This window comes from Sander vitreus, chromosome 4 (assembly GCF_031162955.1).
Source record: "Sander vitreus isolate 19-12246 chromosome 4, sanVit1, whole genome shotgun sequence".
NCBI lineage: Eukaryota > Metazoa > Chordata > Actinopteri > Perciformes > Percidae > Sander > Sander vitreus.
The window spans coordinates 17,489,197-17,508,016 of NC_135858.1; the positions used below are offsets into that span (position 1 = coordinate 17,489,197).

Below are 18,820 nucleotides of genomic sequence, written 5' to 3' on the forward strand. Positions count from 1 at the left end.
AAGGGACATTCATGAGCTGCAACACCGACAAGCAGAATTACCAGCATCCTTTAAAGAACAGCAAGGCAACAGTATATTTGCGGAAAGGCGACCAAGATGCTACAGCAGGACCTTATTTGTTCTTTGTACCAATGCTAAATGTAGATTGACAAATGAATGAGACCTCTAAAAATGTGAAAAGTGGTCCTTGGTCTTACCGGTGTATAGCTGTGCACACTGCCCACACTGTTGAGATTGACGGAAGCCAGACTCTGATCAGACAGGCTGTTGTTAAGGCTGCTTCTTGGACTATCGCTCCCTTCCTGGTCTGTGTTGTACAACGCCACCTGAAACACATACATGTACATTAGCTCATTTTCTCAAAGACACACTAATGTCATCTCCACTATTGCTGATGGTAGAGCATGTCAGCATTCCTCTGAGATAATGTTGGTCTATAGTTAAACAATGTAATTTAGTATGGAAATGTAAAGCATGAGCATGTGTTTCCTGCATGCAATGACATGTCATAATAGCAGAGTACTTGCTTTTCACTTCTTTTTTTTAAGTGTGTGTAGGAGACACAGGGTGCTGCTGAACACCCACCAAAGTCACTAAGGGGTTCAAGCTGAACGTGTGAAGAGGACTGGAGACAGCTGAGACATTCCTATCACTAAAGGTCACACTACTGGCGATGTCAGCCACATCTGCTCACCGAGCGCAAATCCGTTTGGGACAACTCACAAAAGGATTTTAGTGCAGCCGAGACACTGACCTTTCAATATAGCAGCGAAACTAGCCGAAGCACTTCAGGACGACAATCTTAATTATGGTCTAACAAGGTTTAGCCTTCCCACCCTTCCCAAATAAAGTGCGCCGTCAGGCAATTAAGACAATAGTAAGAAGAACGATCCAGATAATGAATTATAATGATACCCACAGAGAATAGTCCATGTGTTGAGTTTTGTATTGTGAAAAAGGAATGGCAGCAATGCAACGATGGTGTCGCAGTGGAAGAGGGCCTGGCATTCGAAAATCGGTGTGTGTGCATGCGTTTGTGTGTGTCCGTCCATGACTGAGTGAAGCATGGTGGCTTCTGCTCATCACTGTGAGTGGAACAGAGTGGGCTCTGTGCTCAGCACAATGAGACAGCAGTGGCAGCAGCCTTCAGGCAGGCCGATTGGCCGAGCCCTGCCCAGCACCCTGCCTCTCAGTAACAGCAGTGGACTGAAGGCTCTTCTGCTGAGGCACAGCGAGCTACCACAGAGGCCACAAGAAGGAAAGGAAACCCAGGCACGTCTGACTGCCTTCTCTGCTCTGACATGCTGGTACGACTCCAGGACACACACATACAGAGTGAGAGCGTCCGATCATATTAAGCTTTTAATATGGAGCTTGGCTCCTGAGCTAGAAGAACGAGATAGAAATATAAATAAATAAAAAAAATAAAATAAAAAAAAAGCTGGGCGCAAATGCTGAATCCAGGCAACACTGTACAAGGAAGAGGGGTGAGGCTGAGGGAGAAGAGAATAGGGGGTAGTAAGAGAAGCTCATTAGGCAACTCTAGCCTTCCTCCACTCAGTGTGGGCTTGGCTCCAGTGTTCATTAGCGTGAAGGGGAACTCAATGAGCAGCTAAGACTGAAAGCTTAAGCACGTCTACAAAATCAGCCCGACAATGCTAATCAAAAACAGCGTGCCACAGAAATATAAATGTTTTGTGTAATGAAGTCATAAAACAGGCTTTTAGCCTTAAGTCTCTCACCGCAATCTATTTTTACTCTACTTACCAATAAAGTGTGATGATTTCAAAACCTCACTGCTTTGTGGTTTACGCAGACCCAAGTCCCGAGTGAAGACACCCACTCAAGCAAGCACGGTCACAGATGAACACCCAGTCACATCTCACCCCCATATGTAGAAGCAAACACAAACCTATGACACACACACACACACACACACGCACACGCACGCAGGCATGCTCATACAGGCAGAAGCTGCTCCACATTAAATACTGTGTACAGGCAAGCGAATCAGAGTTCTATTCTTAGCAGTGAATTAAGTAAAAAGCCAGAGGTGTCTTTTACATGGGAGCATAATCTGGAGCATGAGGCATGGATTATGAAATCAAAGCAAGACTGGCCCAGGTGTCTCCAACAATGCCAGCTAGTGTTCAGTACAATCCCTGCATGCAGGATTGAACAGACAAGAAGAGGAAGAGAGAAGGAAGAGATATGAGAGAAAGAGAGAGAAGACCATTCATCAGCAAACACACTTCCAACAATCCTCTTTCCCTTCATGATCACACTTCAGTGCCAGAGTTTCATCACATTCACGCCAATGTTTAAGGCCGCCTAAGAACACAACCTTTAGGGGATGGGAGAGAAAAATCTGAGTCTACGTGAGAAAGGCACACAAAAAAGAGAGGGGGCAGCAATCTTGTGAGGAATGTCCAACAGAAGAGAAAGAAAAAGATTCCTGCTGGTTCAGTAATTGTCCTGCCAGCGTCTCCTATTGGTCTATCTGAGAAGGCGGGAATGATGAAGAGAGACTGGAATAGAGAGAGAAAACCAGAGAGGGAATTCCTGTGGCTTGGCACACTGCACCGAAAGAGGCGTGGCCTGTCGTGTGTTTACAGTATAAGTCAGTGAGAAACAAGGTCTCTCCGAGGAGTTAGGGCCTCAGATCTGTTGCTATTCCACTTTGTCTTCTGTTCACTTCACCTCTGTAACAGTTTTTGTCACAATCAAGTGAACAAAAAGAGACAAATCAAAACTTCTTTTCATCAGCTCTTGGAATAACACAGCAGACATGTTTTCTGCTTGTTGCTCTTCTGAGTTATTTGACTGGAGGTATTTGATGGCAGGTGTCCAAACTCTAAGCTGTCAGCTCTCTACATTAGGGGCCTCATTATGCAGTCACCGCTGGTGGAGACTGGTGCTGTGGCAAGTGCTAGTTTGTAGCAATCAGAGGAAAAAGGGGTCATCTTTCCCCCCCACTTAGGCCCATGAATCTGTCTGCTACAGCAACATGACAAACTGCATGTTCTCTATAGAAACAGCCCCAAGCTAATCGCCACTGACATACTCGTCAAAACAAACTCTGTAACATACTCTACATACATGAACACACAAGTTATAACACACACCGACATATGCTCAGACTTTCGAGCCTCCGTCTCTCACACACACACACACACACACACACCTTTTATGTGAACACTACTGTTCACATTAAACAGTTTTTTGTAATGCTTGCAGCAAATGAATAAGCGACTCTTGTAGGCTTTTTAAAAGTACACCTGAGAGCTGGGCCCAGAGGATGAGAGCTTAAGGTTAAAAAGCCTATTTAAATTTCAGAGTGAGCGAGACACTCACAGCTAACAATCCCTGTAGCTTTGCTCTGTGATGTAGAAGTGGTTCCTAGCTTTTACACATATTAAAAAAAAAAAAACTACAGAGAGCAGAAGAAACCAGCAGCAGGGGTGGTCACCTGTAGTGTGGCAGTGTGATGTGGTCAGAGTGAGAAACAAGACTCAACCTCCGCTACAGGTGCGGATACAGAAACCCTATGCAGCGTTTGGTGTATCCTATTGCACGTCTGCACGGGACTGTGTAAGGTCTATCAGGTTGCAAAGTGCTAAGTATCAGTGTGAGCATCATATTTCTGTGCTGAAGATAACAAGAGCCTGCTGCCTGTTGTTGTAGAGGAAAAAGGTGCTGCAGTGCAGATAGTTGTGTATTTTGGTGTGGGTTGCATTGCAGAGAAGCTTTAGGCATATGAGCGTGTGCGCGTGTGTGTGTGTGTGTGTGTGTGTGTGTGTGTGTGTGTGTATCTCCCCTCCACTAGAGTGCTCCTCTCTCTGTGGGGAATAGTGCTGTAGGTGGTTAGAGAAGTGGGTGGGGTCAGGGTGCAGCCGTGTAGCCAGGTGTGTGTTGGAGCTGGAGGCTGGATGGCTGGCTGTAGTACCTTGTTAGTCACAGTGTTGATTGCCAGTGTTGGAGAGGCACTTCCAGAGATCATACACTCCATCCCCAAAGACTCCGACTCCAGGCTGTACGGCGTAGAAGCCTGTGGGGGTTGGGGGCGGGGTGTGGAGGCAGACAAAAAAAAAAAAAAATTCAACACTATCTAATTATCAAACACATGACATCCCACTGCAGATTGCAAGGAGAGACCTGTATTATATTTGTGATAAATCCTCTGCTCAGACCAGATACATATTCATCTGAATGATGCAAAAGAATAAACCAGAACTATTGTCATATGACAGAGCAACACCTTTATTTAGGTCACATTTAAACTGTGCTTTCTGAGACGATGGAGACAGTACCCCCCCCCCCCATCATAACCCTCATCTCCCACCTAAACACGCATACAGTATAAGCACATGCACACACACATGCACGCACACATGCCCTAGTCTTGCTGTATAGGCGCACTGTTGTGAGAGATAACTCTGCCATGCCTGTCTCACAAAACTGCTTACTGTAAGAGGATTGGCTGCCAACAATACCATTTTTAATTCATGATAAACATAAATGAGATTTCACAAACTCTCAATTTCAATGTCTGAGACTCTTAATGGAATGCCTTGTAGGCAGACAGTGTCTGGAGGGGGGGGAAGGGTGAGCACAGCGCATGTGTCCTACAGAAAACACACTCTTCACTTGGTACGTTCTTTTGTGTCATGCTCAAATGAACAGAGCTGCATCAGGAGAGCTTTAGTAGAAACTGTTGACAGAGCTGCATATTAAAAACAATGTTTTTCCTGTACCTTTACATTTGTTGTGTTGTGTACATAAAACCTCACACCGGGACGCCGTTTGTGAATGAATGTGAGTATTTTGATGCTGCAGGGCGACTACATGAAGAGCATGTTAAGTTTTATGTAGTCTCTGTGCTTGTGTGGTAGAGACAATGGCTTGAGTTAGCGTGTGCGCACAGTAGTCTGTCTCGTCAGACTAACAGGATCCTCCCTTCCTCAAAGCCTCTGGTCAGACACATTGTGGGGAAGAAGTAGACAAGAGCTCTCTCTGTCGGGATGCCCCAGGGCCAGGTCAATCTGAGTAGCTCACTAAAACCTGTGCAGCTATACGCAACGCTGGACGAAACTCATCCATAATTAAAGACAAACGCTCCCGCTCAGAATAGCCGGCGCACACAGCTCTGCATTAATTGATGTTTGTTAAAAAAAAGTGAGTGCAAAATGTAATGTATGTAATGGCTGCCTCGGGCATAGTTTATTAATAAGGACCCCACTTCATGACAGGCTAGCGAAGCAGCTTGGAGAGGCAGTTACATAAAGTCTGGATATGAACTCCTACTGAGTCTCTCTCTCTGTGTGTGTGTGTGTGTGTGTGTGTGTGTGTGTGTGTGTGTGTGTGTGTGTGTGTGTGTGTGTGTGTGTGTGTGTGTGTTTGCATGTGGTAGAGAAAGTGTGGGAGAGAAAGGAGGGCAAAAGGAAAGGAAAACTAAGGCAGAATAGAGACACAGAGGCAAAGATGAATATTGAACCAAGTAGAGATAGAGGCAGAAGCTGTAGCAGAGGAACATATGCATATGTACAGAAATGTGTTTTCTTGGGAATATGCAGAGTATCTGTCATCAGACTCACCCGCTCTCCAGAACGCGGCCTCTTCTTTGGCCGTGTAGGCAAGGCATCCTCCTTTGGGTTTGTGTCGATGGCCCAATAAGAGCCCTGCAGAGAGAAGAAAGACCTGTGAGTTCATATAAAATATTGCTTTTTTTAATGTTACATCCCTAAGATGTATATATGCACTGGACTTAGGCATTCTCTCTCTGAAATGACAGCATACACGCATCAGATCTTTCTTTGGTATAACATTATTTAGAAATTGGAGGCCTTATCTGCTCTGCTAAAGTCTGTCCTATCAGCCCAAGCCTTTAGTTGAGTTGATAGCTGGGAGTGTGTGCGGCGTGTGGGTGGGCTTTGTTAGTAAGAAAGGCTTGGCTTTTCCTCCTCTGCGGCTGCTTCTCAATGAGAGGCTGGTGAGGGCAGCTGGTGGTGAAATGCTAAGCCTTTTCTGAAGCTGTACTTCCTCAGCCTCAGGTACTGAGTCAGAGCACTGTTGCCAAGGATGAAGGCTCCACAGTCTCAGACCATGAATCGAGGCAGCACTAGCCCTGCCGTGTTGCTTTCTTCTAAGGTCTGAGCAAGGCTAATGAAGGAGAGGGCTGGCTCTGGGGCTGCAGCTTGCAATTCCACAACCAGGCTGCATTATTTACTTTGCATTTGGCCCCATTTAATTTATTTTTCAATGGTTTTCTTTTTCGAAGCCAACAGAAATGCCGCTCACAGTACAGATTTTTTAACTAAGGCCCAGCAAGTCCTGAATTTATTTTTAATATTTCATATGACCCCTGATACAATCTCAATTGTCCAGAGAAAGTGAGATCAGGACCTTTAAAATGACTTCCCTAGCAGAGAGAATAATTGTTATTTCCATGAGAAATTCTCTGAACAACAGGAGAGGCCATAGAACAAGCTGTATCTCAAGTATCTATACAATAACTGCTGCATAATGGCCTGTTCTTGATAAAGCCAACAAATCTGTTGTGTTTTTTTACAGCTTGCATTCACCACTGCTGCAATTGTTAAAATGAAAAGCCAGTGTTGGCCTATATTTGTCAGGGGGTTAAAATTATAAGCTTTAATATGTGTGAGGCTTTGGGGTCAATTAACATTTTCCTCAGAGGGAAGAATAATTCACAGCACAATCAACTAAAGATAAAGAATCTGAATATGAGAATCTCATATTGATGTAGGCTACAGTAAAATGCAGCAGAAACCTCATTACCCACCCCATGTTTTTACAAGAAGCTTAACTGAAGAATGTATGTAAAGGTGAGAAAAGGTGTCTATGTGTTAAGATGCAGGGGTTAAATGCAGGGGTACAGATGCAGATGTTTTAAAATTAGGAGCCACAGAAACAAAGCAAGGCTTGGTGGCGTTTCTTTTAATTGGGGGGGGGGAAGAAAACATTAAGTTAACCCTCATGGGAGGGGAGTTTCTGCATTTCCCTACACCCACCCCAAGAGAGTTGGCAGGAAAACATATAAAGAGTCAGTAAATTATTCACAACTATCTTGCAGTATACTGTAGAAATGCCTAGCAAAGTGTGCACGTGGAGTCTGGGGTAAAGCCACAATATGCTCTGCAGCCATAAAACAAAGGATGCTGTATAGACTGTTTGAAAAAATAAATAAAATAAAAACCCAGATCCTGATAAGAGATGTACTCTACCTGCTCTCTTCCGGTAAATGACGCCGCTCATTTTCATACATCAACATACATTTTGTCATCTAGTTCCCCTTTTGTGCGTAAATATAGGAAGGACAAACACAACAAGTGCACTGGTTATCCTGGCAACTCCAGACAGAGTTAGGAGACCAATTAATTTAAGGATTTTTAACGGTAGCCTTCAGAGGCTGCATTTCTACCTTCAAGGTAGACAGGGTGTGTGTATGTACAATACCAACTGTCATCTCTAACACCATCTCAGAGAGAGAGAGAGAGAGAGAGAGAGAGAGAGTCAGGCAGAGAGCGACATGACTCTCCTATCTCATCGAACCAGCAGTTCTCATATTCCTGCCACATTACAATATTGATGCAACATATCAAGAGCGGCTAGCGCCTCTTTGAAGTTGTCTTCAGGGGGGGAAGGGAGTGAGGAAAATTCCAAATTAAACATTAAGGATGCGAGCATGTTGGCCATGCATTTGGAATGGGATCCATACAGCAATAGATTATTTTGTATTTAGTAGAGCAGCTCCCAGGAGTGTCAATATCAGAGGATTACAGCAAAACATGAAATTAGCATTCAGTCCCCATCCTCTACACAGCTAGGCGTAGCTCTTCATGCATGTGTCGTTGTGTACGTGAGTGTGTGTGTGTGTGTGTAATTATTTGTGTGGTTCCCTAAGCATATGTAGCATATGCTCTGACAGTGCTGGGATGAAATCTGGGTTAGGCTATATATGGTTAGACCTATGCACACCATCAGATTAATAGGCCTATAGGTTTCTTCTTCATGAACTACTCAGTGGACCATGGTACACTCCTTATAAGGTTGATGTCGCTACAGATAGTGATGTAAATCGGGCTGAAAAAACAACTTTCGGTGGTCCTACGGAGATTCAAATGTCAAATTAACATGTTGGACTATATGTCCTTTAACAGAGAAGAAAAAAGGGAGCTGAGCAGAGAGCAAATAAGGTCTGATTGTATCCTCAGTAGGTTCAGGTTCACCTTAAGTAAATACTTCAGGGATGCAATATTCTGGAAATGACCTGACTTCTACCCTGTTACGGCCCCATCTCTACCAGTCTTTGACTTTTTTTTCCCATCACCAACATCTGCTGTCTGTGCTGGTCCAACAAACTAGTCTCTCCTTACATTTGAAATGCAATTCTGTGGGGGTGGGACGGTCATAATAGATTACGAGCATACCATGCATTTCCAGACTGTCAGAGTCCTGGCAGCCATTCAAAGGTAACATTTTTCTACCAGAGATAGCATGATACACACCAAAATAAATGTTGTAACAGTGGATTCTGTCAGCTGACAAACTAAACATGTTCTTCTATTTGTATTTTTTCTATCTTCATAATTACATTACAATTCATTTTTAAAAGTCTCACCTTTCCTGGGTCATCTTTGGAGCGAGGCACTTTGAGAAAACACTTGTTCAATGACAGATTGTGCCGTATTGAGTTCTGTGGGGGAGAACAGACAGAAAGAGAAAGGTGGCGAGGTGAGTTAACACATATCAAAAATCAGATTTCACAAGTCTGTAGTACTTGAGTGTGGAGAACATCGCTGCCAGCAGCAACAAGGGTAAACAACTTGTTGGCATGTATCATTTAGGTCTAGTTGGAGCTCCTGTCATCGAGGTCAGCTCGTTTCAGTGGCGTGAGATCTGGCCTGCAACTGTGTCCAGATTTCACTTCTCACACATATACACAGGAGCTCAATCTGTGTACAAAGCCACCAGGAACCAATATCTTTCATCAATGTCCAACAAACTGCATTCTGGTTGCACAACATATCGAGTTCCTTGGGTGCCAAAAATAGGAGCCAGAAGGAATCCCACACTGGGATGGTTGCTGATACCAGGGACTGATATTAATTAATGCTCCAGCGAGCTCCTGTGTGGGCAGGAAATAAATTATGTAGATCATTCTGAAAGTTAACTCATTATAGTGTTACAAGCTACTCCACAGCAGTGAAGAGGGAGGTTCATCCAGCTGCCTGATTGGGGAGGCGAGGTGGGCTGAAGTAGCCACAAGGGCTGGAGAGCGATGCTCCAGGTCTGGGTTAACCAGCTACAGCAAGGCCCTCAGAACCAGCTGGAGGCAGGCCAGCTGAGGGCTTACAAAAACCAATGGATGCACACGTTTCTCCACTCCACTTTATGGAGTGGTATTGACAGATGGCCACACTAAAAAGCTGTAGGATTCTCTGATGAGTTTAACGGATGCAGAAGATAAGTAGAGAGGCACAGAGAGAGAGAGAGAGACCCCCCAAGTGCAAAAAATGGGAGCTGCTTATTCAACAGTATAAGCAATTATACCACAGGAGGGATGATAATGACAGCCTTGTTGTAATGCTGTCAATCTCTCTGGTTAAATCACTTTGAAATGCCAATGCAATCCAAAAGTAGTCGAACACCGTTCTCCAACAGATAACAGAGGGGAAAACTGGCGCTATAGTTAAAAAAAAAAAATAATAATAAAAAAAAAAATAATAAATCCTGTTCTTGTGCCAGAAGGGAACATTTTCTGAATGTGAAACTCAACCCAAAATCTATCTTTTGAGTATCAAACAATCCTCCCTGTAGGTTTGAAAGAAGGTTGTAAAAAGTATGCAGTATTATTTTTCACAAAGAATCCATTTTACACAAATGGATGCCCCAAAATTTGTTCACAACGTTGGCTCTCTGTTGCAGCTCGCATCAAGTTCAAGTTTAAGACTCTGGGGCTAGCCTGCAGAGCAGTGAAGGGAACTGGTCCTTCAAACCATGGCCAAGCCCTGCACTCATAGCCCTTATTCTACTGCAGGCTGAAAACCCAACTTTTCAGACTACACCTTGACACACTGGCTAGCACTCACTTATTGCCTTAAGTACCTGTACTGTAGCACTGAACATGCTTTTAGTTGTTTGTTTAATAGGGTTGCATTTAAAATGTTTGATGACACCTAACTATTGCACCCATCAAGGTTGAATGTATTGTATGAAATGTATTGTAAGTTGATTTGAACAAAAATCACCTACAAAAATTAATGCAGGGTTTTCCCTACCATTATACGGTGAACTGTTCATCATAACTCATTTGTGAATAAATGTAATTCATGAAACATTATTTAAAAGTTTTCTTAATCTGATTTTTTGATTTACAAAAAATGATTTTACTTGGCAAACATAGCCAGAAGAATAAAATGTTTAGACCAACGGTGTGATGTGTAAATAATCAAATAATTATTTCACTATAGTAAGTTTTGTCTTCAAGCTTTTTAGGCGTTATCTATAGTAATAATAAAGGTCCAAGATGATGTGAAATTGAATAGTGTTAAGTCAAAAGTCTTCAAATGTTCTTGGGGGAGCGTGAGTAGCTTTTCTTTCTGTGTGTTTGTAACATACTCAGCATGAGAATGGGCAGCAGAGAAGTGGATTATGCTGTAGGACATTTTGACACTTCTTGTCTCACTACCATTGTAATCCAATATAAATGACACAGATTCAAGATAACCATAGCATCTGTTTGATACTCAAAAGTTTTTTGGGTGGAGTATCACCCACACACCTGAACTTCGGAAATTGAATCCATACAGACAAAGACAACAGCACAAAATATAATAGACAGCGGTAATAAGAGACACACAGTCTTACAAGTCGTGTACAAGCAGGCTGTTGTACGCCTACACACAAGAGAACTAGAGATATTCAATTCAAAACTATTAAAAAAAGTAGCTAATCTTCAAATTCATCTATATATTTGCTTGAAAATGCAATGATTATTGGATTATGAATAAATATATTTCCTGTCGATTGACTAATTGATTCATTGACCAATTGTTTTAGCTCTAGTTTTACTGTATTTTAAGTTTTACAACGGCCACACAAAACATTATCTACCATTACAGCCTCTGTTACATACCAGAATACATTTATGGAAAGGTCTCAAACCACAATATATTTTGGTCACACTGCTATCGGATCTTCAAAACTAGATATGGAAGCACTCAGGCTTGTACTGCGATCAGAACTTCATGTGGTCTGAATGTAATCCAGCCACATGATAAAGCCACTTTCCCTCCAAGTAAGAATGTGCAATGCTGTGATGCAGAAAACGCTAATCTTTAGAATCCGATCTGAAAAAGACACATAGACCTGACACATAAATCTAAATGCTATAAGACAGGCAAAGTAATGGTGATCTGGTGGCCCTTGGAGTAATGGAGCTACTGATGGACCCCAACGTTGAGTACACATAGACGTGACTAAAGATCCTGCCCACTCTGCCCGCTCATAGATGCTCTTCCTCATCCAAGCCTGACTCTTTTATACAGAACGCAGTGACAGCACCATTACACAGGCCTTGTGCTTTTAGCCACACTCTGTCCCTTGCCTTAGTTTGTCACAGTTCAACTTTACATGTAGTTCAGTTGAATAAAACAATGTGAACGCAGAATGTGATCATGCATAGCGAATGGTGACAAACAGACAGGAGGCTCTCAATTTAGCCAGCTACTATGCTACTTTAAAACCCTGAGACATGTCCAACAGGGTTGTGTCTGAGCGGGAGGGTCTCTGATGCAAGCTGTACAATGCCATACACACTTAAGTACTTAAAACCATTTTCTCTTCAGTCTCTAAGTGTGTGTGCCACTTGATGCCAGGCGGACAGAAGCAGCTGAACTTGCACAGAGAGGTGGCTCTATCCATTAAGGACCTTCTGCTGGGCCTAAATCATTGATAGAGTCAAGCAGCCAAGGCCTGCCGCTACATTAGAAGTTTATTTTTTAATGAACTCTGCCTGCCTGCTTTTTTTCTACTCCTGACAGGCCCTGTGCCCGCAACATCCCATATTGTATCAGACAAACTTTTTCCACTGCTTTAGACACATTTGTAGTGTGAAACTAGCAGGCTGTGGGTCATTTGTAGGCGAAGAGATGAACCAGAACAAAAAGGGGACTTTAAAATATTACAATGGCAGCAGGGGAAGAAAAAGAAAACATGGTGACAGCGACAGTCGCTGCATTTGATAGATCACAGTGTATTTGCTGAGTAGGAGGGAAAGGGGAGAGCAAGACAACGATAGGCTGATGAAAAATTAAGGCCAATTACTGCTGCACATATAAACAATATGTCAGCATTTGAGCAGCAGCTCCTTAGATTTATAACCTAAGTCTGTGTGAGTACAAAGTATTTGCTTTAGGAGAGTAGGTTTTAAGTTGCGTATTAGGGTATAAGTGGATCTACAGTACAGAGGGAAGCGAAGTAGGTGGAAGAAGTCAGAGGGTGTGAACAGTGATACACAAACTGAGTCAGACAAAGCTCACTGCAGGGGTCCTGCCCAAGTGCTGCCCAGCATCTACCTGCAACCCCCACAGAGCTCCTCATAACCAACCTCTGCGCAAGCCTGTGTGTGTGTGTTTGTGTGTGTGTGTGAGAGTGAGTGTGTGGGATGCCTCCTACACACCTAAAAAAAACTCACACACACTGGTACGTGTCTCCTAACAAATGGCGGTGATTTAACACACCAGGACAGCAGTGGAGGCGTAAGCAGCTCCGCCCCCCCCCCCGCTGAGGAGCACTGCAGCTCAGCAGAAGGGCCGCCAGGGGAAAGTAGGTCAGGCTGACCTCTGTGCTCGGCGTGTCAAACGTTCAGAGTGAGCTAAAGGGACAGGCCATGTCAGAGCCCTGCTCCTCACAGCTGGGGAGGAGGAGGCACCCTGTGCACACCGTCAGGGACCCAAGGGAGCGAACTCGGCATGCTGGGACAGACACACGTATGCACACATACCGGTTATGACATAGGGATGAAAACCAGCAACCGAGGGAGAGGAAGAGTCACACTGTGGTCCAATGTGAATAAATCAATGCCCCTGTAGGTTGCTGGCTTTCCCACATTCATCCATCTTCCTGCAACTTTATGCCTCTAGTGTGCGGGGGCTCTAACCAACCAACACATGGCCCACTCTTATATTTACCACAACTAACACAAACAACAAGAGGCAGTTGTGAGTTTACTTGAAACATTCCAACTCAGAGTCTAAGAGCACCTCTTGGTCATCTCAAAGTGTTAAGATATTGAACTCCAAATAGTGGGGAACTTTAATGCTGCCTGATTTGCCGTCTTTGTGATCAAACTGTTCTACCTAGCATTACAGTGTGTTCGAAAAAGGCAATGGTGAACGGTGTCAGGAAGCAGCGGTCAAACATTACAGTGACCTCCGCTGCAGGAGCTGCTCATAAGGCAAATATTCCAACTAAAAACTATTCCTGAGTTTAATTTACATTTCCAATAAAGAACAGGTCTAGGGAGAAAAGCAAAAATATACACAGACTCAAGCTCAGTGTGGTAAGGCAAGGTTAGTTTGATGGACGAATGGTGAGACGGAGAGAAAAGAACTGGCCATTGAGTGGGTAAGTGAATGAATGAGTATGTAAAATAGCCAAACAAATGGAAAGAAAGACAAAGACCTTTGGGCCGTACACGTGTACACACACACACACACACACACACACACTTTTAGGCCTTTGTTATTTTATATGGACCCTGTGACATGCCCACCAACACAGAACATACTCCTCAGCCTCGGGGATCTGCACCGAGGCCACGGAATGTAGCACCTTCGCTGTCTATTTGTAGTGGGTGTGGGAAGGCATGTGGGATGCCACTGCATGCGCTCCGCAAGGCACCGCTTTAAAAAAAATGTTTTATTGGACACACATACACACAGGGAGAGAAAGGTAAGTTCGTACAGGTGCAATCACTGGATAATTTAATCCTGTTAGCTGTGAGAAGACCGGTGACCCTAAGGCCATTAGAACGAGGCTCTTTTGACTGACTGATGAAAGCCTGCTGTGTGATGACAAAGGAGTGCCGGATGCTGCATTCACTTTATGAACACTTAAAACCACTGTCACCTCTTGTTTTACCACACACATTCACAACATGTACATGAAAATCGTGAGAAAGTATCCCTGGGTTTCAATGACAAAAATAATAACATTAAGCACCTATAGAAAAGCCTTTTTAAATTCTATTTAGTGCTATTTAAGCATTATTGGAAGTCTGACAACATTCACCGCAAAGCTTGTCTCACATCTAGTAAAGCTACCAAGAGACCCAAAACCCACACTCAAATTCCAATGGAGTCAACTATAACGATTTTTTTTAACCATCTTCAAAGGCGTTTGATCTGCCTCCCTTGGCATCTACAGTAGTAGTAATGTGTTGGCATGGTTTTAAACCCCATAGACTCTGATCTTTACTGACCTGTATGTCGTTTTAATAAAACATAAACAGTTTACTTGCCTGCCGCAGAAAAATAAGTGCCAAGGTGAAATCTGTCATAAATATAATATCCTGCTATTCCGTGCTAGGAGAGCTCTATGTCTATGTCCATAATGCAAAGACAAAAATAAAATGAGCAATCAAGAAAGATGAAAATGATTGCTAACTTTTGCTATCTAGACCCAGGTCATCTGGTGTAGCACATTGAGGTATTATAGTAATTAAAACTCAACAGCCATTTGCGCAGAAGGACATGACACTTCAGGGAAATTGTATCCCCCCCGACAATGAGCATTTGCCTAAATTAAACCCATTTCTCACTGGCAGGCTCATATAATGAGGGCAATACATGCAAGAAAGAAATTAGCTTGATAAACGATAACATGTTGTGTGGACTCAAAAAGAACATGTTATCAGGAGAAGACAGAACAGTGACAGGAGCCAAAAAAAAACTTTCACAACATTTGCAATAGTGAAATGCTTGGACTTTATTATTAAAGGTTTTTTAAAGAGCTATAATTAAAGAAAATAAATACGAGGAACAAAGACAAAAATAATACACGCTGTCAAGGTTTGCCTGCCACAACAGGGGAGCCAATTGAGATGACAACTGAGGTCACTGGTTTGTATCAGCCTCCACAGGTGTATTGTTTCCAGAGGCCGGCTCCATACATTCAAACTGCAGGAATGGCAAAGAGGATAGACAGGGGAGGCTGCAGGTACAAAATGTGCTTCATCAGTGGAAGAAAGCCACCTCAGACATGTATTATAGATAAATACAAGCAAGCTAACAGACGTCTACAGCAACACTAGACTATCTCTGATAACTACAGATTATTAGACCATGCTGTCTACATATTAACTACAGCCAGATGAAAAGAAAGACATTTGTAAACATAAAGTAAAAGTACAGTAGATGTTGAGCTTACCTCATATCTGATACCAAAAAAGCAAAGCAAACCGACTATATCTGCCAAGTAATTTTGCTGAAGGGTAATCCAGGGATGCTGCATCCTATAGAGCTCAGACAATAGACTGAGCCAAAACAAAATCCCTATAGTTCTCTAGTGGCATAAACAAAGTTTATGAATGCTGCACCAAGGATGTTCCCTTTTTAACCGAAGCGTGGGGTTAGAGACCAAAAGCTCCAATATAAATGTTCTGAACTCAATCTCACGCAGGCACATTCCCTTCCCTACCTGCTTTGTTGCTGTAAGGCCAACCTTGGAATGGACCTGCAGAAAGTCAAGGAAAAAAAACATCTTCTGCATTATTTTCTAGGTGCACTCGAGGTTACAGCCTCGACTTGAATGCTACGTTTGGAATTTGAGCATTCCCCTTATAAATTGGGAGGCGGTCACTGCAGATTTGAAAAGATGTGGGGGAAAAATTCACTTAATGCAACACTGAATGGCAGGTCACACTACAACAAAAGCCCTGAGCCACTCATATGAGCCCTTTTTGAGCACAGTCCTTCAGAGAACTATCTGTCGGTCTCTCTTTTGCCGATATTTGTGCCTTCTCCCACTCTGTCTCACGCTCTCGCTCAGAGCCAAACCGCACACAAACCACTTTGTACAACCTCTGGTGTTGCTACACTATTGCACGGTGCAGCATTATTCCATTAAGTGGATTATTTCAGAACATCTCTGACCTTCAACAGGTTTGTCACTGCCGATGAACCAAGAAGAATTGAAGAGAAATGATGATGGGCACAGACCTCTATGGAAGTTGGCAGAATTAAGTGATAAGACAGTAAACCAGTCAAGACAACACAGGCTGGAACAAAAAGGTAGAGCCACGGCAAGATTAAAATTAAGTCTAGGGAATACAAAAAACTGTGCAACATCCACTAGAGAAAATTAAGAATCAGCCCAGTGTGATTATCTGGGAAGGGGTCAAATGGGCCCATTAGTACTTTTCTAGAGGGTCACTAATGCTAAAATTGCTATTAAAATTACATGACAAGTGACAAACATTAAAATTAGACAAATAACTTACTAACTGTAGCTCACATTTATGGATAACAGCTGCATTACTGCAAATCTTAAAATGACCTTCACTATGCTGATCATTAAATACATTCAAATGTAGAATTATATTTAATGGTAACGGATTTGTAGTGCTCTACTTCTGGTAATTGGTGGTATTACCAGAAGTAGAGAACTATTGGGATATTGGGATATCATCTCAATGATCCGTTAACAGCTCCACAGCCTCTACTTTAGCTGCTGATGAGCTAACGTTAGTTTACAAACCATCTTGGCTGAACATACAGACACCAGTTGGCAATGCACATTTATAAGTAACAACAGTTTTCTGCTACAGTTTGGCAAACACACACACACACACACACACACACACACTACATGTTGATACAGCTTTAAAGTCTAAAAACGAGGAGCCTGCAAAAAGCATTCACACTGATCCTTGATTTTATGGGGGACGAGTAGGAACAGGTTGTAGTGATGGGACGTTTTAGGTTTTAAGGGGGTTATAGTCTGCACTCTGGTTCAAACTCAGTCTATCTATTCTTATGCACTCAGTGCCTAAGGTCATCACAAGTTATATCAGCCTCGAGGATCAAAATAATTGACAGATACTCAAATGGGGAAAAAGACGTAGCACATACTGTGTGTTTGGTCACTCGAGACAAACCGTGAAACGGAGTACAGGCTGACAATATCAGCAAAGAGAGCCGCCTTGCACAGTGCTGTAAATTGAGTATGGTTGTCTGAGCGACGGAGGCTTGCACTTTTCTTCTGTGCTACAGTACACAGGGCTCTTTTTCTCTCCCTTACTCCTCCGCTGCATAGGCAGCACAAGGCCATGAAAGATTGGAGGCAAAGTGACGTCCTCCGGTTTATCCTCCCTGAAAGCCTTCGCATGCTCTCAGTTCCACATGAGGGATCTGATGAAAGCCGTTTGTCAGTGTGCCACTTAATTATCAGCCAGAAGAAGAGCCTCTGATGCTATCCTCTGACAATGGCTCACAGCAGCCTGCTGACTACAGTGCCCACTAACAATGAAGAACTGACTGCAGCTACTAATGGTGACGGGGTAGTGCCAACTGTCCACTTAAGAGTAAGACAAATTAAGTAACAGCACAGGAAGCCTTTTGTGTGCTTCTTCCATGTATATTCTTTTCTATGTAGGCTTAAGTAGCAAGAACCAAATTTTACATCTTTATACCAAGACCATAAAATGTGATGTTGGAAGAACAAAATGCAAAACAGAAGTCCTACTAAAAACACATATCGAGCAGAGGAAAAATGGAGACGTTTTGACCTTTTATTTTTCCTGCATGTCTACACAAACATTATAGAGCTAATGCTGCTGCTCACTATGCATGTTACTATCAAACTGCAAATGAATAAAAACAGTCACATGCATTCCTTAACCTTCTATCTTTGCATAGTCCTATTATTGTGACTGACTGTTGAGAAAGAAATGGTGACTAGGGATGCAACGATGCATCGTGAATCGGTTTAAAATCTATTTAAATGTGTAAAGATTACAACCGGTTGAGATAAAAAAATGTATCGTGATTAAATTTTTAAAACAGCCTAGGGCGTGACGCTAGTTAACATACAGCAGGTAACGTTAGCCTGCCGTTAGCTAGTAACGTTAGCTGGCTTAAACACTAAACATAAAATACTAACAGCTAAACGGTGTACAGTATGACCGTATTTCACTGGAAAGGATTCCAACACCGGGACGTACAACAGTCTGCAGCTAAAGACACAAAGGAAACTAGCTGCACTTTAAGACAGCATGGACACTGCTTAACGGCAAATGACTGGTGAAAAAAGTTGTTGTTTTAAGTTATTACATTTTAAATAAATAATTTAAATTTGACCATATGGCAAATGGCCTTAATGTCGATATAGTAAAAGAATCTCAACTCAAAATGGTTGGGCTGTCAGTAGCAAAAGTGAAGATCAGCTAGAGAAAGGCCTTTATTTTCTTATTCAGTTGTGTTCTTGTCATGCAACTCACTCTTACATTTACTACAGTCAACCCCAGGTTCTTGAATACACTCGGCTACTACACAAGCAGAGAAAAAGGTAAGCCATTTACCATCATCCGTATTAATCTGATCTCATACTTTGCTTTTCATTAGCAAAGTACATTACAGTACATGTCCATGACAGACACAAAATGATGACTCAGAGTAACCTTGGACTCTCCACAGTAACCTGTCAGCATGGAGCAAATCCACAAAGGAACGGCAAGAAGCAACGTCTCATTTTAAATCACTGCTCTGCTCTCACTAACAAACTCTAAAAAAAGACT

The 18,820-nt window shown here is 42.8% G+C and overlaps 1 protein-coding gene across 1 annotated transcript in view; it reads right to left on the reverse strand.

Moving 5' to 3' along the window:
• Positions 1-18,820, reverse strand: part of foxj3 (forkhead box J3) — an 84,995-nt gene that overhangs the window by 12,244 nt on the left and 53,931 nt on the right. Inside the window, exons 4-7 of the mRNA XM_078248779.1 lie at positions 8,642-8,716; positions 5,595-5,678; positions 3,947-4,048; positions 198-326 (exon numbers count right to left, since the gene is read on the reverse strand). Coding sequence (XP_078104905.1) covers positions 198-326; positions 3,947-4,048; positions 5,595-5,678; positions 8,642-8,716 — 390 coding nt within the window. The remainder of the gene's footprint in view (positions 1-197; positions 327-3,946; positions 4,049-5,594; positions 5,679-8,641; positions 8,717-18,820) is intronic.